Raw genomic sequence first — 22991 nt, forward strand, 5'->3', positions numbered from 1 at the left:
GAAGTGCTCCCTAGAAATTCCTTCACCCTTTTTCATGGTCTTGGTCCCTCTGCTTAGTTTTGGAATTTCATATGGGAACTTGTTAAACTTCAGGGTAGGTCTGTGTGGAGCAGGAGGTGCTGACGGTGCTGATCTGTGATCTTCCTGCTGTTCCTTCTTAACTGGGCTGCGGCTTCTCATTCTCCTTCCCCGCTGAGTCGTCCTCACTGGAGCTTGTTCTCATGTTTCTCCATCCACATACAGCCTCATTTGATTCTTTGAACACTCCCCGAAGTGTTCCTTCCCTAATTGGTCAGCCCTCTGTCTACTGTCTCATCTTCATTCATTCTCTGAAATTGTTCCTCTTGGTCAGTTTAAGGTCTCCATTCTGACAGATCCAGTGCATACTGTCCTCAAATTAAACTCAGCCATCTTTTAAAGCACAAGCTATCATGCTGACGTGTCTTTGGAAAATCTGCGGTAGTTACTAAAGCTTTCCTGTATTTGATGGAGTCTAAGCCCCAGACTTCCCTCCAGTGGCAGCTTCTTTGGCCTCCCAGCAGGTGTTTTTTCCCTTTGGTCTGTGGCTTCTTTTTAAAGCATATATAGTCCAAAGTGTAGCCAAAACTTTGAGACTAAATTATAGGTAGACCAGAGGCTCTCAACTCTTTGGGGGGGTTGCATGTCAGATATTTACATTATGACTGTAACAGTAACAAAATTACACTTTTGAAGTAGCAACACAAAGTGTCAGGTTGGGGCTCAGCACAGCTCAAGGGACTGCACTAAAGGGTCACAGCATTAGTTGGTCTTCCTTGGCTGTGATCCCATCCTTCCCAGCATGCTCTTCACATACAGCTAATCTGATAATGTCAGATTTCTCTTTGATTCTTCATGCCAGTGAGACTGTGTTTCTGCTTAAGTTCTAATCACTCTTCTCTGTATCAGCTCTGGGGAGACCACATGACCTGTTTTAGTTCTGTCGCTATGATAAAATAACCTGGCATCATTGTGGGGCGGTCACAGCAAACTCAAAATCAAGAGCATGGAGAAATAAATGAATGCTGCTTGCTTGCGTTCAGCTTGCTGTCCTCACTCTTACACATTTCATTACACACACACACACACACACACACACACACACACACACACACCAACCACTTTCCCACCATACCACCTCACTGCTCCTGCCAGTGGTGCAGCAACAAGTGGGCAATATCTTCCCACATCTGTTAACTTAAGACAGTCTCCCATAGACATGTCCTCAGGCCAACCCAGTGTTATCCATTGGGACTCTTTCCAGGTGATCATAGGCTGTGTCAAGTCAGTTAAAATGAAATGAAATGAAGTCTGCAGTGTTCACTTTCTTCTGGAGTCTTTCCTTCTTTCCCCTGCCTTTGTTTATCTTTACCAGGTTTTTACATGCATACAATGCATGCATGCATAAATGTATGTATTTGGTGCTGTGGATTGAACACAGGGTCTTGCACATGCTGCCTCATGCTCTATCATTGAGCTGTATATGTACTCCAGCCTTGCGTTTTATGTTTTGTACAGAACTTATAATTATTATCTCGGATGGGCTTTGTGTGTTGACTACCTAGTAGTACAATGCATGTTACAAGTATACTAAGCTCTTACTAGAACTAGAACATTGCAATTTCTAGCATACAGGTGCTCAACATGTACTGTTAATTTATGGAGCTGATGTTAGAGTTTTAAATAAAGTTACTATTTTCTAGTTAAAAATGACATTTTATTTGTCTGTTACTTGTACTTGATATTGGTCATCTAACCATGTGATTTTGTTGCTGTATTTTAATGCAAATTCACGTTGATTTTATATATATATTTTAAGGTGAATGAACACTTGAAAGACATAATGGAACAAGAACAAAAGTCTAAAGAGCATCCCACAGCTGAAGCTCCAGGAGGTCAAAAGGTACACACTGCAGTGCGGAGTGGTTATGATGGTAGTCATACATTTTAGAGATGTGAGAACTGTTCTAGGAAATGCAAAATAACCATTAGTGATTGATTTGTACTGAGATTATAGGCTTACTGAATTTAGGTTTTAAAGGATAAAAAACGATATTCTGTAGAACACCCTTAGATAGCAAAAATTATTAGCCGTTAGATTCCCAGGCATTTCAGCTATATTGCTCTTTACTTTAGGCTTCTGTTTATTGGAGTGGTTTTTTTTCCCCTTCAGAAAGACTATTCCTTTCTTACAGTTGGTTCCCAGTATCTAAGAATCTAACCTTACATTCTTTATACTTTAATAATACGGATATGTTTATTTATTTATTTGTAGGTGCAATATGTGATTCTGAATCTCTGAACTAGAACTCTTTGTTGCTAAAATACCCTCAATGTCCTAAAATGTGATTGTTTGGGGAGAGCAAAGGAGAGGAGATGGCGCTGGTCTTGGCTGTTAGGGATTCATGTAGCTTTAGCTGAAGTGTCAATCATAGAACACGTGAGAACTGTGAATGGAGAGCCCACTGTCAGGAACCCTCTGTAGCCTGCTAATGGATGATTCTGATGACTTTTCCTTCACCTCCTGCTCTATCTCTCTCCCTCCGCTGCTTCCTCTGAAGTCTCCTTCCAAATGGTTTTGGAAACTGGTTCCAGTAAGTGTTCCTCACTCACTACTTCACTTTTCTCTCCATAATTGTGACGGTGTTCGCAGAATTGTTTATAGCTTGTGCTATCGCTGCCTCATAAAAATCTGTTTGTCATCGAGTAGAGAGATTAGGTTTAATAGACTTCCATCATATAAAATGGAAAATTAAAGCATAAACACCTTTGCTCATCACATCATTCATAAACCATTATTAGTAATGCCAGTGGGTAAAACAACCCATGGGTACAAAATCTTGCAGGTATTAACAGTTTTCCTAAAAGTGAATTCGAATAATCCCCTGTGTAAGTTGTCTGCATGTTTGAATTATTTTTGGCAGAATTGTTTTCTTTATACCCTAGTTGAAGATAACACTTCACTATTTAAAAAATCAGAAGCTTATGTGTCCTCACCAGTATTGCACCTAAACTGTGAAACTCTGATTTCACCTGGTGATCCATATTTCAGGATTAAGTATGGGCAGTTAAAACCAGGAAAAAAAAAAAAGAAAGGGAGGAAGGGAGGGAGGAAAGGAGGGAGAGAGATGGAGAAAGAAAAAGATTCCCTGTAGCTCACAGACTGTAGATAACTTATGGGGAACTGTACAGACCTCATGTTAAAGTTCATTTGCTCAGTGGATTTTACAGGATATAGTCTTTAGTAAAATGCTTTGACCTGCTCCTCATAATTGTCTAAACCATAGACACTCATTGTTAATGTGAGTGTATACACACACTCACACTCCTTATCCATAAGTGCTAATTGACAAAGGGATTAGAATAAATGGAACCAGTTTTGCTGGTGATGCTAAGCTGGTTCAGTCCAGCTCTCCTGCTTGGAGGTCAGAGCAAAGACAACGGGTACGGAGCAGTGTTCACTACCTGGAAAGTGAGCTTACCACTGGGTGATTTTCTTTCTTCTTCTCCTCTCTTCTAAATTATTTCTTAGCAACAAAATTCAGTTTTTTAGTGCTGATGTAAAAGTCAGTGATCAAAGAGTCTAGATTAGGCTATGCAAGATGCCTCACAACAGCAGCGTTCAGAAGCCGAGGACTGAGATCTGTACAGTGTAAGCTGTACTGATAGCCCCATCTCCCCAAAAAGAGAACAGGAAGGGAAAGTATAATCCATATAAAAAATTTGTACATGTAAATATTATTTTCTGAATATAGGGAAAGTTAGGGATATAATGTCTGTCTTGCACTCCTCCAAATATTTCTTTTCAAGAGGAAAACATGTTCCATGATTCTTGTCATTTGGGACCCAGGGAAAGAGAAGCAGAAATAAATATCTTTTTCTTCATTGGTGCATATGTTTTCTGGAGGATGTCATTTAAAAGAATTTAATGCACCTTTATGTATTAAGTGCTTTGTTCAATAAATTTGAAATTTTCTGTTTTTAGTCTCAAGTATTTTTTCACAATTATATTTTAATTTATAAATTGCAGAGGTGAGAGTTTAGATAGAATTGGAAGAAAATATTTAAATTGTTCTCTTATAAAATTGACACCTACAGCTGGAGAGATGGCTCAGCAGTTAAGAGAACTTACTACTTTTGCAGAGGAACCATGTTCAACTCCCTGAACCCATATGCTGTCTCATCACCCTCTGTAACTCAAGTACCAAGGGATCTAACCCTTTTCTAGCTCCCACAGAGAGCAGACATACATATGGTGTACATATTTACATGCAGGCAGAACACCCATATGCATAAAATAAATATTTTTAAAATGACTTCTAAATAGCAGTAGCCTATGTAATCATACATTTTGCCAATAAAAGGCTTTATGTGCCGTCAGCAAATCATAAGCATTATTTGTCTTGCCTGTAGTGGACCTACCAGCAAATGACAGCTAGCCTGCACTGACTGCTTCTGTGTGCCCAACATCTTTTTAAATAGGTTTTAAATCTTTTTAAGTAGGTTTTACTATCCCCATTTACAGATAAGGAAAATGAGAAATGAGAGTTTTAAGTAACTGGTCCAAAGTCACAGCTAATAAGTGGCAGAACCAGGATGTAAGTGCAGGTTCTGTAAGGTGCAGGTTCTGTAAGGCTTAAGAGTTTTTCTCTTAACTTTTTACAGCAGTTTTCACTCTTAGAGGTCTGTCTTAACATTTGTATTTTTATTTTATTATTTTTATTTTTGAGACAAGGTTTCTCAGTGTAGTCCTAGTTGTCTTAGAACTCGCTCTGTAGACCAGGCTGGCCTCCAACTTACAGAGATCCGCCTGCTTCTTCCTCCCAAGTGCTGGGATTAAAGCTGTGCACCTCTACTGCCTGGCACCACACTGGCCTCTGTCTTAACATTTTTATCCAGTCACATCAAGTTGTTTTTAGAAATTGAAGTTTTATTTTTCTGAGGGAGCAGGATCCTTCCACTTGGCTCTGTTCCTGGTTCAAAGTCTGGTGTGTGTACCCCGATGTTCAGATGATGGAGCAGAATGCTTTGGTGCTGTTTCTTGACTCCAGATCTCCTTTGTTGATAGGACTAGCTAGCTGCTCTTCTCCAATTTTGATAGTTCTTATAATTATTTCTGCTCAAATGATTCCTTTGCTCTTCAAAAGCTGTAAGTCCTTTTGTGTAGGAACTTTATTTAGTCTTGATTAAGTCTAATAGTAAATAAAAGTTTAGTCAGTAAATGAACAGAACTGATTTGAATGTAGTGTTCAGATCTGTTCTGTGATTGTGTAACTACTATAAACTAAATGCCATTTGATATCATTGTTAAAATGTTATATTGCATCTGATTGAATTAGTATTGTTGCTGTAAATTTAACCTTGTAGTATTATTGCCAAAAGGTGAGTAGTTGGTATTTCTTGTTTCTCCTGATTTATAGTTTCTTAATATTATTAAGAACTATAACTACAATTCTGTGGGGTTTGCTTTCTTTGCATTGTTTAGTATTTATTTAGATCTCTTTATATTGTAGGCTCGTTACAGGAAGGAACAAACATTGCTTAAACAACTGCCTTGCATTCCATTGGTAGAAAATTTGCTGAAGGATGGTACAGATGGCTGTGCATTAGCTGCCCTTATTCATTTTTACTGCCCTGGTGTTGTCCGATTAGAGGGTAAGTGTGTTCCAGGGATATATTTCTGAACTGTGGATAGATGGCAAAAATATTTAAATAACAGTATTTCATAACTAATGAAGGATTTTTTAAAAAAAAACATTTACATATAATTCTGAGGAAAAAATTGAGAACTTTTTGTCTAGTGGCTATTATTTTTATAAGTACATGTTTGCTAAACAGTTTTGTATAATTGTGTATTTGTACTGTCAGTAGTTATGAAGTATTCATCATATTTAACCCAAAGTCATCCCCTTTTCTATTTGAAGATATTTGTTTGAAAGAAACCATGTCTTTGGCTGATAGCCTGTATAATCTACAGCTGATTCAGGAATTTTGCCAAGAATACTTAAACCATTGCTGCCATTTCAGCTTGGAAGATATGCTTTATGCTGCTTCATCCATAAAGGTAAATTAAATCTTTTTTTTTCCTTTTGATAAAGTTTAAAAATCGTGGCAACAAACTGGGGGTGTATCTCAATGGTGCAGTAGTACCCAACATGTACAAGGGCCCAAGTTGAATCTCCTCAAGTACTAGCAATAGAAAGGTGGGGGAAGGAAGATCAGGAGGTCACAGCCAGCTTGAACTTTGTAATGGGTCTGAGGCCAGTGGAGCTATAGCAAAGCCTATCTCCAAAAATAAATGAATATAAATACTTACAAATTAACTTTACAGTAAAGAGCTTGGGTTGATTTTTTTTTTCACTTTAAAGCATCCATTGCTAGTTTCAAGTCTTTTAGATTGTGAAGGCAAACACAAAGTTATATGTAAAATTGAAGTGTTGTCTTGGTGTGGGCAGAGTAAACTGTGAACCATTAAATGGTTTTTGATCATAGGTAAATGTTAACAGAAGGTGAGAGTCTTCCTTTAAAGGCTGGGTTTGAGTGTATGCCAGTAATCCTAGTGTTCCGGAAACTGATGGCAAAGCATGAGTTGAATTCATGCCTGGGGACCTGATGAAATACCTGTCAAATAAACAGCAAACCAAATGAAACACTAATGAATCTTCGTTTCAATGAAGAGTTTTTAGTTAGAGAACCAAATGAAGCACTTTAGTGTATGTGCGTGCGTGCGTGTGTGTGTGTGTGTGTGCGTGTGCGTGTGTGTGTGTGTGCGCATGTGTGTGTGTGAGTGTGCGCGCATGTGCGTGTGTGTGCGTGCGTGTGTGAGTGTGCGCGCATGTGTGTGTGTGAGTGCGCGCATGTGTGTGTGTGTGTGAGTGTGCGCGCGCACGTGTGTGTGTGTTTGTGTTGGGATGTTTGTGAATGTGAGGATAAGATAAGGACCGCCACACCTAGTTTTTATGTAGATGCTGGGGATCCAGCCTTAGGTCCACTGTACCCCACTGAGCCATCTTTAGCCTCTTTGATAGATTAAGTCAGATGTCAAATGCTCTTTTTACTCAGGATTACTTTGGCTCTTCAGGATTTGAGGTTTTCCACCTGAATTTCAGGATTGGTTTTTCTAGTTCTGTAAAGAATGTCATTGGAACTTTGAGGATTACATTGAATCTGTAGATCACTTAAGTAATTTGGCCATTGTAACTATTAATTTTGTCGCTCCATGTGCTGCTTCAGTTTCAAAGCTTTAGGAATAAATGATTTTATAATATGTTTAGTTTAGCTTAGAAGTTTGGCTTAGAGGTTGAGCCTAATCAGAATTCCAGTGCTAATACTACTTGGAAGTGCTAAAGAGCTCCTCTCGTGATTATGCTAGTCCCTTACACTTGGAATTCTTATTCTTTAGTATCTCCTCTTTTTCCTTTGTCCATTTCAGGATCTCCAAAGGGCAGAAGATAGAACCAAATGATAAAAGCATTTCCAAATGAGGCACTAATTCCAGTGACTCAAATGGTACCCCACTCCCTACTCTGACACATCATAGAGAAACCTTGATTAATCTATTCTGAAGGTTTACTTACACCATTATTTCCTTTATATCTTACTAATGACTTTTCTAGTATTTTCTATAAAATTTAAGTGCTACTTCTATAATATGAAATAAATTCTTCATATGCCTAAGATATATATTCGTTTAAAAATTGCTATAGATTAAGTTTGGTAGTGTTCCTTCCTGTCCATTTTAGAGAATAGAATATAGATTTTCCAATAATCCTAATATTTAGATCCTTTTGAGCATGATCCAAATATAAAAATATTTCCTTAAGTCAACTTATTTAAAATAAGTAATTGTCAACAAAAAGTCTTTGTTCACGTTCTGCATTCTTTGCTTAATTGTCACAACTACATGTTTGAATTTAGTGTACTATTTTAAGGCTCTAAACTCCAGAGAGGCTGCTTGGTCCATGCTCGTGGGCACCTCATTTTTACTTTAACTTTTAATAGTGGGTGTTTAGGAATGCATGGGAAATGAGCACTGTCATTTATAAAATACAAATTGGGATGTGGCTGCTTTAGAGGACTGTTGGACATTGCCTGGGCGAGTTCCTATACTGGATCCTAAGCACCACCAAAAAGCAGTGAAGGGTCAGCTGTGTCCTAGTTGGAGTCTAGCGCCCTTACAGTCTACTTGATAGACTGTTTTTTAAAAGGATAGTGGCCATCGAAAGGCATGTAAAGGACTACTTCTGTTATTGAAAAGTTAGGAATGATGCATTTAGTAGAGGCATAAATATAAATGTTTTGTAATATGATTGACCCATTTAAAGGAAGGTAGTTGAGAGTTTTGTTGTTTTTGCTGAAACAGAAAGCTCTCTACGACATTGTTAATTGAGGGTAAAGTAGACAAGAATATAACTATGTGTGTGTGCATGTATGTATATACGTGTATGTGTGTGTGCATATATCTGTGTGCATGCATATTTTAAACCTTTGTCTTTTTTTTTTTTCTTCAGGGTTAGGGATCAAACTCAGAACCTCTGATCCATTATTTCTTAAATGACTCAGTGTAACAACTATTTACATACTGTATTAACTACTAGTAAGTAATATAAAGGAGATTTTAACTATTCTATGGGGGCTAGCAAGATAGCTCAGCTGGTAAAGGCTCATACTAAGCCCGACACCCTGAGTTTGATCCCAGGACTCACATTGTGAAGGGAGAAAGCTAGGTCCCCCCATGGAAGGGTACACATAAGTTCTATGCATATACTACATAGTCTTACATAAGTGGCTTAAACATCCATAAGTCTTTGGTATATATACAGGGCCCTAGAACCAACTGCAGATAGATGCTGAGGGATACTTTTATATAGATTCAGAAAAGGAGTCTTTGGGATAAATATAAAAGTAATTTCTTCTTAGTGTGGTACTAGATATGGGAGAAGGTGTTAAAATTTACTAGACTTCTCCATTCTATATATTCTTTGTTGTTTACACTGTTTAAATATGTATCTGACCTTCTTGACTAAAGGAGGTGGGACTTGGAGATCTAACTCAGAGGTTAAAAGCATGTACTGCTCTTCCAGAGGACCCAAGTTCAGTTTCTGGTACCCATGTTAAGTGGTTCACAGCTGCCTCTAACTTCTCCACCATTTTCTGGTTTCCACAGGCATTTGTGCTGACATACACAAACCTATGTGCAGATACATGCTACATATAGGTCAGGTGTGGTGATGCACACCTTTAACCCCAGCACTCAGATAGTAAAGAAGCTAATCTCAGTTACCAGCCAATCTGGTCTACATAGTGAGTCACAGGCCAGCCAGGGCTACATAGTAAGATTCTGTCTCAAAGTAAATTGGGGAAAGATTATTTTAAATTACTGTTGTACCATTTCTGGAATGTGACTAATTTATTGTCATTTAATCATAATTTTATAATGAAATAAGCCCCAGTTTAGTTACCAGAAAAGTTATCTCTTCCTGCTCTGCCATCTTGTGGCCAGTTTTTGCCATGATTTATTAGGACAATTCTTAACAAGGCCCTTAAATACTCCTTTTCTAATGACAGATAACTACTGCACATTTAAGGAATTTTTTTTTTCTAAAGATGAAGTCAGCTCCTAGTTTACTGTACTAGCAGAGTAGAACCTAGAACCAGTATTTACAAAATTTATCCTTTGGTTTTAGGTTTATACTGTAAAGATTATAAAGCAAAGGTGTAAGTCATAATGATCACAAAGGATTGAGGAAGGATTTATTTCTACTTAGTTTCGGAGATTTTGATCCATGGGCAGCTTGATTCTGTTGTTTCTTGACCTTTGGTTAGGTGGGCCACCGTGGTGGAAAAGGCCAAGAGGGGCTAAGCTTTTCTTCGTGGTGATCAAGAGAGAGTACCTGAGCTAGATGGTTCCTTCTGGGCTACCAGCCCTCCCACCATCACAGTGCTGCCACATTCTAGATTGTTCTTCTCCACTAGGTTAGCTGTCCCTGGAAATGTGTGCACAGACTGAGCCAGGAGTGTGCTTTACTCATTGGGCACTTACCAGTTCAGTCCTGATGACAGTGAGGTTAATGTCACACCAGAGATGCCTTTGTCAGGGCTTGGCTGTTTGCTGACTTACTTTTGTTATTATGGATCAGTTTATACATTTCTTCAATAAGTATTCATTCTGTTCTGGGAACTCTTTTTAGACTACTACACACATAGTAAAGAGCATAGGCCCGGTCTTTCTAAGCCTTTAAGTGTGGCTTATGGGATGATTAACAGATAAGCAGAAAGCAAGACATCAGAAAACACCCCCATATTTCCAGAGATAATAGCCATTATGAGGAAAACAGGTTTTGTATAGTTCTACTTTTAGAAATATATTAAATACATAGAATTGAAATTATTTTTGTGTGTATTTTAACATATAAACCTTATTATACAGTGGGGCGCATCTGTTCAGGTTTCAACATTGTCTCAAATAAAGAAAGAAAAAATAAAAGCCCTGTTGTGTGATGTTTTACTCTTTATTTACTCTTTTGGCTTTTTTGAGGGCCACCACCCAACTCCCAAATAAAACACACACAGAGTCTTATTCTCACAAACTCCCGGCCTTAGCGTGGCGGGTCTCCGGCCAGGTTCTCTCAGCTTACCCTGTCTGCCTTTGTCTCTAGGCTTTCCCTTTCTTTATCTCCTACTTTCATTCTTACTCCGTGCATGGCTGCATGGCTGGCCCCTAACGTTCTTTCCTCCTTTTCTTACTGCTCCTTTCCCAAGTTTCTCCTTCTGTTTATTCTCTCTGCCTCCCAGCCCCGTCTGTCCTTGTTCGTCCCTCACTACTGGCCATTCAGCTCTTTATTTTAGACCAAATATTTTAGATAGCAAAGAATCACAGCTTCACAGAGTTAAACAAATTAACAAACAAAAGCAACACATCTTTCCATCATTGAGGAAATGTTCCACAGTATAATAAAGTAACACACCTGAAAATATTCCAACATTTCTCCTTTTTTTCTTTCTAAACAAAAATGAAAAATTTTAACTTTAACATAGTAAGACTATATACAATAAGAACAAGTAAAGATTACATTCACAAAGTACTGAATTCCAGTTCGTGTCTGATAAATTTAAAGATAATACTCCATAATCCATCCTATCTTAGTAAATCCAAAATTTTATACCAAACTTACTTTCTGTCATATCTAAGGAAAACTGCAGCTAATACTATCCATTCTTGAACTCCATCAAGGAACCAGAAGGATATAATACTATTTAAGTAATAGAAAAAAACAGTGCATTGCAAACAACTTCCAAAAACTCTAGAAATGACAGACATCTGACTGCCTGGACAGTCACCCAAAGTTCCTTTGCAAGTCATCCATCTTTAGCCCACAGACCCATAGTGTCTGGCAGACTTTTTACTGGAGCAGGAAATTTGAAAGACTGTCCTGCCTATATTGGCTGTTTTCAGTCACTTTCCTCTGTCTTGCAGAGTGTCTGACAGTTTCTTCTGTCAAGCAGGAACCCTAAAGGACCATCCTGCCTTGTTTTGGCACAGTTCAGTCACTTTTCTCTGAGTCCTGCATGATCAGTTTATCTAACATATTGTCAAGCAGTCCAGACATGAGCAGCTTCTTGCCCAAATGTGGCTAGCCTTGCCACATTGAAAGCAAACTTCGCAAGGAGCTTCTTCGATGCCAGTAGCAGATGTGTCTTTTTGTCATGAAAAGCCCTTAATTAACAAAACATTTTAAATGCCATATTCTATGGGTCTTTAAAAGGTTTGAAGACCATGTATCTAAAATATATCTCTATATGATCTGGAAAACATACCTAACATATCTACAAATTTGATTTTTAAAGATGACTAACTACTGACCTGTGTTTCTTAATTATCCTAAATAATTCATAATAATTCAAAATAACTTTTAAAACTAGAATTTTACCTTACATTTTTAAATGAGCTGCCTAGGTACAATACCTTAAATAAGAACAGAAACATATATACAATATATTGTAACAAAGATAACCTTAAATTGTTATACGTATACAAAACTCCTTTAAACAAGTAGAAACATATATACAGTGTGTTGTAACAAAAATGACCTTAAATTTGTATTAATATACACAAGTTCTTTAAAGAGTAAAATCATATATACAGTGTAACAAAATTGACTTTAAAAATGTATCAATGTAGCAAAATCCATACCAACGCAAAAGATCTGAGATTAGTAGTTTTTTATCCTATATTCCCCTAAATATAACAAACATCCATGACTGACAAAATAACCAAAAACCACCCACTCCCCCGTTTCTCTTGAGAATGTGAACGTTGTGGTTTATAAACTGCTTCCTGCTAATTATGGGTGAAGACATCCCCAAGGATTTCTGAGGGAAACAAAAACAGATAATAATCAAGTCCTGGGAAGACCCCTTATAACCTTTGTTGCCAGATATCACCTGTCAAGATTCAGGAGGGCTTCCTTGATCCATATCAACCTGGAATTAATCCACAGCATCTTGTTTCCTGTGGAAACAAAAGCAAACCCACTTCTCCAAAGCAGTGCATCTTTTTAGTTCCATTCTACAAATACATTGACTTTTTTTTTTTTTTTTCAAAGTTAAGGCATTCCTACAGTCCCTGGGCTGGTTTATTTCCACAGTCCCTCTTTCAATTCCAGGTCTCTTAGCAGCTGTCCTTTGCTTTTCAGCAAAAAGTCAACACAGTAGTATACAGGATCCGGACTGTGTATTTTCCATCTTTACGTGCCTTTTTTCTTTTACTATCTCTTCAAAGACTTTATTTTTTAAAACTTTTTCTTTCTATAATGGCTATAACCATTTTCTTTCTTTCCTAAGCGTTGGCACATTGTAAAACACAATGGAACCTATTAGAAGTTTTTTCTATCTGGACCTCTTTTACTGCGTATCTCTAATCTTTTTTGACCAAACAAACTTTAGACTGCTAAGCTACCCTGATTTATGCATGTTCTATAGGCTGGCTCCACCCACTCATGGGTCAGGTCCAAGGCATGTGGTCAGGAGCTTCCTAGGGCTCTTGAGCTGATGCTGGTGCTGTGGCAGACATCTTTACTGCGGTTTTTGTTCCTACTTAACAGACTGCTACTCAAGGCTCACCAGCAGGCATAAACTCTTAAAGGGGCCATATACCTTTTCCCCCAGCTTTCACAGGTCATACATGGAAATAGGGACCCATGTTGGTACGCCAAAGTGTTGTGTGATGGTTTACTCTTTTGGTTTTTTTGGGGGGGGGGGGCTGCCACCCAGCTCCTAAATATAACACATGGAGGCTTATTCTTATAATCACCCAGCCTTAGCTTAGCATGTTTCTTGCCAGCTCTTTTTCCTCTTTTCTCCTTCCCCGCCTCCTCTCCCTCCTCCCTCCTCCTCCTTCTCCTTTTCCTTCCTCCTTGTTTTCTGAGACAGGGTTTCTCTGTAGCTTTGGAGCCTGTTCTGGAACTCACTCTGTAGACTAGGCTGGCCTTGAACTCACAAAGATTAGCCTATCTCTGCCTCCTGAGTGTTGGGATTAAAGGTGTGCACAACCACCACCCTGCTTGCCAGCTTTTCTTAAATTATCCCATTACCTTTTGCCTCTGGACCTTTTGCTCTTCTTCTGTATATCTTTCACTCTTACTCCATGGATGGCTAGGTAGCTGACCTCTAGCGCCCTCTCTTCTTGCTCCTCTTACCCATAGTTCTCCTATTTATACTCTCTGCTTGCCAGCCCCACCTATCCTTGTTCCTGTCTCTCTATTGGCAATTTTGCTCTTTATTAGGACCATCAGGTGCTTTTAGACAGGCAAAGAATCACAGCTTCACAGAGTTAAACAAATGCAGCATAAACAAAAGCAACACATTTTTACATTGTTAAGGAAATGTTCCACAGCATAAACAAAAGTAACACACCTCAAAATAGCATTCCCCAACAAAACCCAACCATATATATGTATGTATATAAGTAAATTACTTATTATGTGTATAGTGTTACATGGTGGCCTGCTTGTTGGGGTTTCTGTCCTGCCCAATTCCCACAGCCAGTAGGCCCCAAAGAATCACACAGATGGTCTACATAAGTTATAAAACTGATTGGCCCATTAGCTCAGACTTCTTATTAACTCTTGTAATTTATATTAACCCATTATTCTTATCTATGTTAGCCACATGGCTTTTTCAGTCACATATTGCTTCTTTCATGGTCTGGGCAGGACTGGAGAAAGAGCTTCCTTCTTCCCAGAATACTCCTGTTCTCCTTGTCCCACCTCTACTTCCTGTCTGGTTGTCCTGCCTATACTTTCTGCCTGGCTACTGACCAATCAGCGTTTATTTAAAACAAATTGACAGAATACAGAATTGTCCCACACCAGTATAGTCTTACAGAAGTATGCTTTTGAGAACTCCTTTAAGCCATTTAAAGAATTATTTGTGTTTTCAAGTATAAATAAAATATTGCTATTCTTAATGTTTTAAAAATTAGAAGGGTGCATTAAATGATAAAAACAATGTTTTTATCCATTTCTAGATTATTTTAGTCATAATAATCTATAGAGTTTGATATTACTCATCATGTGGATTATTATTGAATTTAGCATTATCAAATGTGGATATAATATTTAAATGACATTTAATTACTTTTCAAAAAACTTCTTACATTTTTTAATGGCAAAAACTATGCTGTTTGTATTTATACTGGAAGAAAAGGACATTTGTTATCTCAGAGTTCTGCATAGCCAGAGATAGTGATGCCTGAGAGATTTGCTATAAAACAAAGTATCAGAGATCTGAACGTGTGTGTTTACAGGTCCTAAACTTTTTACTCCAGGTTTAATAAAGCATAGTGAATATTTTTAATAGTGAATGAGTAGAATTCAAATCTGTGTTTGAGAAGATAAAGCATATTTGTTTATCACTTGGACTGGTTTTACCTAGGGCTTCTTTTAATTTTCTTAACTCTCTTATATAGAGTAATTATTTGGTGTTCATGGCGGAACTCTTCTGGTGGTTTGAAGTTGTGAAGCCATCATTTGTACAGCCACGTGTTGTTCGTCCGCAAGGAGGTAATCAGTCTTTGTTATTTTTAAAGTAGAAAAATGGGAAGCTTCTTATCTGGTTATTCTTTTAGATAGAAACTTATTAGATTCCAGCTATTATCCTTGGTTAGAGTCTAAATGTTTTAATAGTTAATTATCTGCAAGAAACAGAAAAAAAAAACAGTTTCTGTGTTTATGGCATGGAACTGGGTGTTGTATATCTTTCGTTCCTATCCATAGTTTCTATTTCCTATTAGATTCTTTGTTTTTGATACCATGTTACCCGAACTCCAGTCACATCAGGACTTGACCCTATCAACAACTTGATTCTGTTAAACCATGAAACACTTTGTGGATCTATTTTTTAAACTGACAGTCTTTGTTATTACAGGACAATTATGATAAAATGAACAAAAAAAATAAGAGGGCTGTTGTAAAGGTCCCCAGGAATAAAGAGAGACTTTGAGTTACTGGCAAAGGCTGGGAACACAACTTGGTGGTGGAGTACTTGCCTAGCTTGCATATAGCCCTGGCAGCAAGAAAAATAATAATAATAAAATAAAAAAGTTTTTGTTTCTATAGCAAATGTAAAACTGTAAAACTGACTGTCTCAAACACATATTCCTATGTTTCTTCTAAGCTTAGAACTTCCAGGAAAAATATGGGACCAGTTCTTCCTGCTGCAGTGCCTACTGCGCCCTGTACAAAATGTGATTATACTGTTTCCAAGCTACTTAGCAGCTTTCCTTGGTTTACATTTGCTTTTTCTAATCACTGTAGTTAAGTTCAACCTTTCCGGGGATAAAAGGGAGGACAAAAAGATTAGGAACTAAGAAGAGGGCAGGCTGTAATAGCAAAAGAAAGGCATATCATTCTAGTGGGTATAATCTTACTTTATAGTGTGCTGATCTCAGGCAAGATTCTGCACTATGAGATAATTTGTGTTTGATTTATCCTGAATCTCAAAACCACTTCAAGCAGATTCTCCATACCGAGCAGTAGCTAATACAGAGTACCTTGAAAGAAGTTGAGATCCTTAAGGCCATTCATGAAAGTCACTTATCTTTAATAATTGTCATAACCAGTATTTATACAGTATTTTTGCAATTAGTGTGACTTTTTACTTGCAGTTTTTGCAGTTTTATCTGTGAAGCCCAGCACTTAACAGTAACAAAGCTTTTGCATTAAACATCAGTCAAAATTAAGTTGCTTTCTTCTAGAATTACTTACAAGTATGTAAGCAAGACATAGTGTGGTTCTTTTTTTTTCCCAGTGATCTGACCGTTTTTAATTAACTACCAAATTACCAGCTATTTCATAAAAACCAAAACTGAAACTGATCTGGTATGTCTAAAATTTTTTTTTTTTTTTTTTTTTTTTTTGTTTTTTTTTTTTTGTTTTTCAAGACAGGGTTTCTCTGCAGCTTTTTTAGAGCCTGTCCTGGACCTAGCTCTTGTAGACCAGGCTGGCCTCGAACTCACAGAGATTCGCCTGCCTCTGCCTCCCGAGTGCTGGGATTAAAGGCGTGCGCCACCACCGCCCGACCTGTCTAAAATTTTATGAAAACTTTCACAAGATTAAGCACTCTGTTTATCCTTATTTTGAATACCTGTATTTATTTTATGCTACCCCCCATTAACCTTAAGTGGGTTTTTAAAAGTCTATTAAGAAATTCTTTTGACCTTTGGGCAATTATTTAAGGGTCCATTTCTGTTAGAAGGGGTTATTTAAAGAGAACCAGGGGGCCTAGGTTTGACCAGTAGAACACACTGGCGAGGGAGGGCGTGTGTGAGAGAGATCAATGATTACTTTATAAGTAATGAGGGAGATACAAAGTAAAATTTAAATGATTACTGTGGTTGAGAATGTCTGACAGTGTTAGAAATAATTTGAGCATACAGTTTGAAGTTGTATTGTTCATTCTAGCTGAACCTGCGAAAGATGTGCCATCAGTGCCTGTCTTGAATGCTGCCAAAAGAAATGTCGTGGATAGTTCGTCTAGTTCCGACTTTACCTCAAGGTAGACTCCACTGTGATGTTACCATTTCCGTGTTAATTACTAATGAAATCAAATCATATTTTGACATGTAAGAGGGTTTTTTAATTTTGTAGTTGGGTTTATAAATTAAGTTGCAATAGCTTATGCTACTAAGGCCTATTTTAGTTTAAAAGTTATTGAAATTTATATTGAAATGACTGTTTCATAAATGGGTTTTTAATGAACCACACTGGATAATGGGAGAAAATGTTCTAAGTTCCAAATAAGAAACCTAAAGTTAAATTTTTGCTGCATTATTTTAATAATTGAGACTTATTTAATAGTATAACTGAAAAAAATCTGGTAGGTGACTTTTAGGCCTCAGAGAACTTTTAAAATTATATGTGAATGTTTACATTTTCACTGCATTTATCTATGTGTGTGAGCACATGTGGAGGTCAGATGCAGTTAGTAGGGGTCAGTTTGCTCCTTCTGAGACGGCTTCTTCCTGGGAGCACACTTGGGAACAAATACCTTTACCTTCTGAGCTTTCTTGCTTGCCCTGGATTTTTTAATTTACTATTTTAAAAAAAAAAATCTTTGAAAAGGTCTTCCCCACTTATGTTAGTAATTTTTGTTGCTGTGGTTCCAGAAGGGGGGTCGAGCAAGGGGTGGTGTGGCAGCAGGCAACCAGAGCAAGAAGCTTAAAGCTGTCATCACCAACTGCAAACACAAAGCAGGACAAGTAAAGCACAGGTGGGGAAAGGCTTCAGCCCTCAAAGCCCATCCCAGTGACACACTTCCTCCAGCAAGGCTGCCGTCCTCAGACAGCGCCTGGGGCTGAGGATTCAAATGTCTGGGTCAGTGGAAACCTTTTTTCTTCTTTTTTTTCCATTCAAATCACCTCGCCACTCCACCATTTTGTTTTCTAGGTACCTAGTTATAGAGAAGTAGCAATTGAATATAATATTGAATCTTTATTGAATGCTTTAGTCTTTAACATAAGGAGCTGAATTGAAAGTAGAATGTCCTAATAATTATCAGAGTAATCCTGACTGCTGATCAAGGTATATGATTAAGTCAATTGTTAGTTTAAATTTTTTAATTTATTTATTTGGTTTTTTAGGACAGGGTTTCTCTGTGTAACCCTGACTGACCTGGGACTCGCTCTGTAGACCAGACTGGTCTTGAACTCAGGGATCCTTCTGCCTCCTTCTCCCAAGTGCTAGATTTAAAGGCATGCACCACCACTTCTAGCAATCAAAAAAAATTTTTAAGCAGAATCTATAAGCCAGCCTACTTGCCTTCCTCCCTCCCTTTCTTCCTCTGTCTTTTTTTTTTTGGACAGGATCTCACTGTATAGCTCTGGCTAGCCTGGGACTCTCTGTAGACCAGGATACCACTAACTCACAGAGGTGCACTGCCCTGCCTCCTGTGTACTGAGATTAACAATATGCACCACTATACCCAGTCTTAGACTTTTCATTTGTATGTATTGCAGCTTGGAATTTATATTAACTTTAGATTCCCCAATCTATCTTATTCTTTTGTTTAAAGTTACTGTGCTTTGTGGGTTTTTAGAAAATTAAAGAGATCTATTAAAAATACATTTTTAAAAGGTATGAGTAAAAACTTTAAAGTACTCTTTGTATTCTTGGCCTAATTACATAAAAATAAAAACTTATTCTGAAGCTGTCACTGTCATTTAAAAGGTTTTTGTCAAGTACATGTTTGCGAACTTGCAGCCTCTTTTCCTCTGTATTTCCTACCTTTGTGAGCTTCCTGGTGTCTATAACGCATCTATCTCTTCAAAGCGAAAGGAGAGCTTTCGTCTCCTTAGCCTCCAGTGTACTGCAACTTCATTAAGTTTCCATTCTGTGCCTGCCTCACAATTGAGTGCAGAAGGATTAGTTATGAAGTGCTAGGGATCTGGTGCTGGGGTATCGCTCATGCTTGCTTGGCATATCCAAGGCCCTGGGTCTGACCTCCCACACCTAAGAAAGGGAAGCAAGAGACAGATGTGTTTGTAACTAATCTAGGAACTGCTGTTTATATTTCCCCTAAGGGAAGCTTTCTAAATATAATTTCCTCAGTGCTGTCCTGAGTGACTCCATTTCCTTCTGGATCACCATTCCCATACTCAGTCTACTTCCATTCAAAAGTGAACAGTGAGGCTTTGAGAGTCTATTATTCAGTCATGACTAGGACAAGGATATAAATGAACAGTCCCCATGTCTCTATGTCTCTGACCCTGGGAAAAAGTAGCTTGGGTCCTATGGAGACTCATCTCTTTTATCTTAGATAGCCCAGTGACTACTTTTTCTCTTTTCTAGAAGAACCCTAATAACCCAGGTAGATTCTGAATCCTTTCCCTTGAGTTACTGCTTATTGTTATCCTAGGCTCCTAGGCCCTCTACCTTCTGTAAGTCTCCCCAGGATCCTTTATAGAACTTCTTGATGACTTATTTATTTAATTTATGTACATTGGCGTTCTGCCTGCATGTGTATCTGTGTGAAGGTTTTGGATCCTCTGGAATGGGAGTTACAGACAGTTGTGAGTTGCCATGTGGGTCCTGGGAATTGAATTCAGGTCCTCTGGAAGAGAAGGCAATGCTCTTAACCACTGAGCCATCTCCAACCCCCCTTCATAGAACTTCTGGGAAAGGATTTGATCATTTTTCCTCTCCCTGGGAATAGTGAGGTCACATCTACAGGTGTTACTGCACTGAAAATAAAGGTCTGCTGAGTAAAATGCAGGCAGTCACAGCAAAAGACAGCCCAGCAGCTGCCTCACCTCCTTGGCTCAAGTTGATTCAGGAGTATATACACCAAAGTTCTATGTACAAGTTTGAAAATGAGACAGCCAGCTTTTACCAAATGGTGGTAGTCATTATTTGGGGAAGAAGAGAAGAATGAACATGTTTTAATAAGTTTCCTAGTATTCAGGATAAGTTGTGAAACATATTTCAGAAGGAGGGCTATCACAGACATGCTTAGAAACTGTCTGTACTTATTGACAGTTCTAACAGATGACTCCGTATAAGCTGAGAGAGTAAGCTGCACACACTAGGGAGAAAGGTCCAGAGACCCCAGATAGCATTTGGTTTGGACAGGCAATCCTTCAGTATTTTTGCACTCCAGAGAGAGCTCACTGATTAAGCTTTCATCAAGTAGTGAAAGCACAGCATTGACCCTGACCTGTCTGTGCTGACTTGTCAGAGTCTGTTTATATGAGCTGAAGAAAGTAGGGCTGGGTGAGCCAACGCTCCTGCCTCCTACCTGGTTCACCGGGGACAACATGTGTCGCTTTCCTTGATGCCAGCAGAATATGGCAGCTGAAACCCAAAAGGAGGGTTGAGAGAGCATCTCTCACTACACCTGAGAAGAGAAGGTCTCAGCTCCCCGTGTTTAGGGCAGAGTTGGGTAAGGTGTAACAGGAAAGCCTTGTGTCTTTATGAGGCTCACTGTCGTCGGTGTTGGAGGTCTAGAGACCCAGACTGTTCTGAGAGGCTTGTCAGGGTCTTCTGTGGGATTTTATTGTACAGAAGGTTTTAGAGATTTAGGTCTCCCTAAAATACTGCAAATTAATGAGTTTAATTTCTTTTTTAATTTCTTTTTTGTAAAATGTGTGTGTGTAAAAAGAGAATTTATTATATTCTGTGTTGGGAAGGAGCTATATTTATAGTCTCATCATTTGCCTTTTAGATATGTGCGTCCCCAGGCTCATCCTTCAGCCTCAGGTAATGTACTGAAAAGGCCTTTGAGGAAAATGGGAAATACTATTTTAAGTAGGCTAACCGGAAAATGTGTGAGAATAAACGTAAATATCTAGTCTTTTTCTGAAGTGGGTTGCTCTGTACATGATGGGTGGTCTGTAGCTCCATGCCTGCTTTCCCCTTTTTTTGTGGTATTAGAGATCTAACCGAGGACCTCTGCTATCATATGCTAGGCAGGAGCAGTACCAAGGAAATGCTTTCATAGCTCCTGTGCTTGATTTTGTTTGGTTTTGGAGACAAGATCTTATACAGCCCAGACAAGCCTCAAACTCCTTATGTGGCCAAACATGATCATGAACTTGTGTGAGTGCTGGGGATGCAGGTGTACCCCACTGTCCAGTGAACAGACGTGCGCCACTGAGCCATTTTTATTTTTCTTGAGGTCTCTGTGTATTACCCAAACTAGTCTTGTACTACCAACCCTCCTGCCTCAGCCTCCCAAGTGCTAGCCAGTATTAGAGCCATGAGCCACTCCCTAGTGGATGTGCAAATATGCTTGCTTGGTTTCTAACAAAATTCTTTACATGGATATACTTACTCTGTCAGGGAAGTACATTGGAATAACCCCAGAGCCTCTCATGGCTAGTTAGTTGTTAGGTATAAACTACACATTCCTCTCCAAAACTTTATTTAAAAAAATTACTTTGCTGTGTTTTAATTACTGATTAAATTCCACTTTTTAGTGCCTTTAATGGATTCTCAAATATGTTAAATGTGTGGTTTCAATGAATTTTCCTTTTTCGCATTTGAAGGAGGAATTAGGAGGTCTTCATCTATGTCTTACGTTGATGGCTTCATAGGAACATGGCCAAAAGAGAAAAGGTAATCAAAGTTATTAGTACATTCATGTTACCAGAAAAGTCACTTATTTCCCTCTGCTTTTTTGTTGTCATTAGCCAAGCTGTCAAATCAAAATTTTAATTAGGACTTAACTTTGAAAGGGCAGAATAGGGGTATGAGAGAGGCCAAAGAGGCTAAATTAAAAGGTAATGAAATAGTCCAATCTTTCCTTGAGGTCCATAAGATCGTGAAATGAAGCCGCAAAACAGTCCCACACCAGTTAAGATTTAGGGATAATAAAAAGGGTTATTTATTTGAGGGGAAAAAACTTACAGATCACCGTCCCAAACAGCAGCCCTCTCATTGTATCTTAAAGGCTATTATATAGGCTGAAGAAGTGGAAGGAGCTCCCGCAGCACCTCCCCCTTTTCTTTAAGTAAGAGAGTTCCAAGCCCGGTACACTAGGAACAGATATCAAGTATAAGATTAGAATTACAATCAGCATAAACAATATTAAGCAAGGAACATATGCTAAATGTTTTAATAAACGTTCTATCCTATGGAGTCTAAGTCTTGTATAGAAAATGGCTTGGCTAGATCATAAGAGTACAGTAACTACGACTATCTAATCTTTAACCCCATCAAAGGCCTGAGAAGGGAAATAATATTACTTGAGCAGGCAGGAAGTAGAATCAAGTAGCTTCCAAAGAAAGCAATATATGAGGAGACAATTAGCTACCTGAGCAATCACCCAAAGTCTCATTTTGCAACATTGAAGCAACCAACTTTGGCTAAGGCCTAATGTAACTGACAGACCATTTTCAGAGGCAGGAAGTTTTTTAAAACCATTTTACCCTGTCTTGGCAAGATTTGACTGGTCTGCTTACCCATTTCCAGATACTATGTAACTTGTCAGTGGTTGAGGCATTGTCAGTTTCTTACCCAAAGGCCAGTTTTGCCAAGAAGAAAACAAGCTCCAAGTGGAGGGTCTTTGATACTCAACATTCTCTCAGGAATAGATTGGTGCTGTCAGAAGCAATCATGTCTCATGTCAACAGAACCCTAAGTTATTTAAATGCCATGTTCCACAGATCCTTGAAGTGGTTGAAGATTACCTGTCTAGGCAGAATACAATCTCTGTATGTAAAGAACCTAATTGATCTAACTGTATGTACAACAAACATGAACTATTGACCTATTTATAATATGAAAATATACCCTAAAAGTTGTATCAATATACAAAATGTCTTAAACCAAGGTAAAAACATGCATATATATAATCTGACAAAATAACTTTGTATATATGTACAAATAATGTAAACAAAAGTAACAGATATAATTTGAACTTGTATTAATATACAAAAATTATACCAATGTAAATTATCCATAAATATTAGCTCACAA

General features: G+C 38.2%; 1 protein-coding gene across 2 annotated transcripts in view; it reads left to right on the top strand.

The window, feature by feature from the left end:
- Nucleotides 1–22991, top strand: part of Camsap2 (calmodulin regulated spectrin associated protein family member 2) — an 86683-nt gene that overhangs the window by 47383 nt on the left and 16309 nt on the right. For both annotated transcript variants that reach the window (XM_038348990.1, XM_038348991.1), the window contains exons 4-10: nucleotides 1838–1921; nucleotides 5532–5673; nucleotides 5943–6082; nucleotides 14987–15080; nucleotides 16980–17073; nucleotides 20737–20771; nucleotides 21560–21629. In XM_038348990.1, the coding sequence (XP_038204918.1) occupies nucleotides 1838–1921; nucleotides 5532–5673; nucleotides 5943–6082; nucleotides 14987–15080; nucleotides 16980–17073; nucleotides 20737–20771; nucleotides 21560–21629 (659 nt within the window). The remainder of the gene's footprint in view (nucleotides 1–1837; nucleotides 1922–5531; nucleotides 5674–5942; nucleotides 6083–14986; nucleotides 15081–16979; nucleotides 17074–20736; nucleotides 20772–21559; nucleotides 21630–22991) is intronic.

Source organism: Arvicola amphibius, chromosome 12 (assembly GCF_903992535.2).
Source record: "Arvicola amphibius chromosome 12, mArvAmp1.2, whole genome shotgun sequence".
Classification (NCBI taxonomy): domain Eukaryota; kingdom Metazoa; phylum Chordata; class Mammalia; order Rodentia; family Cricetidae; genus Arvicola; species Arvicola amphibius.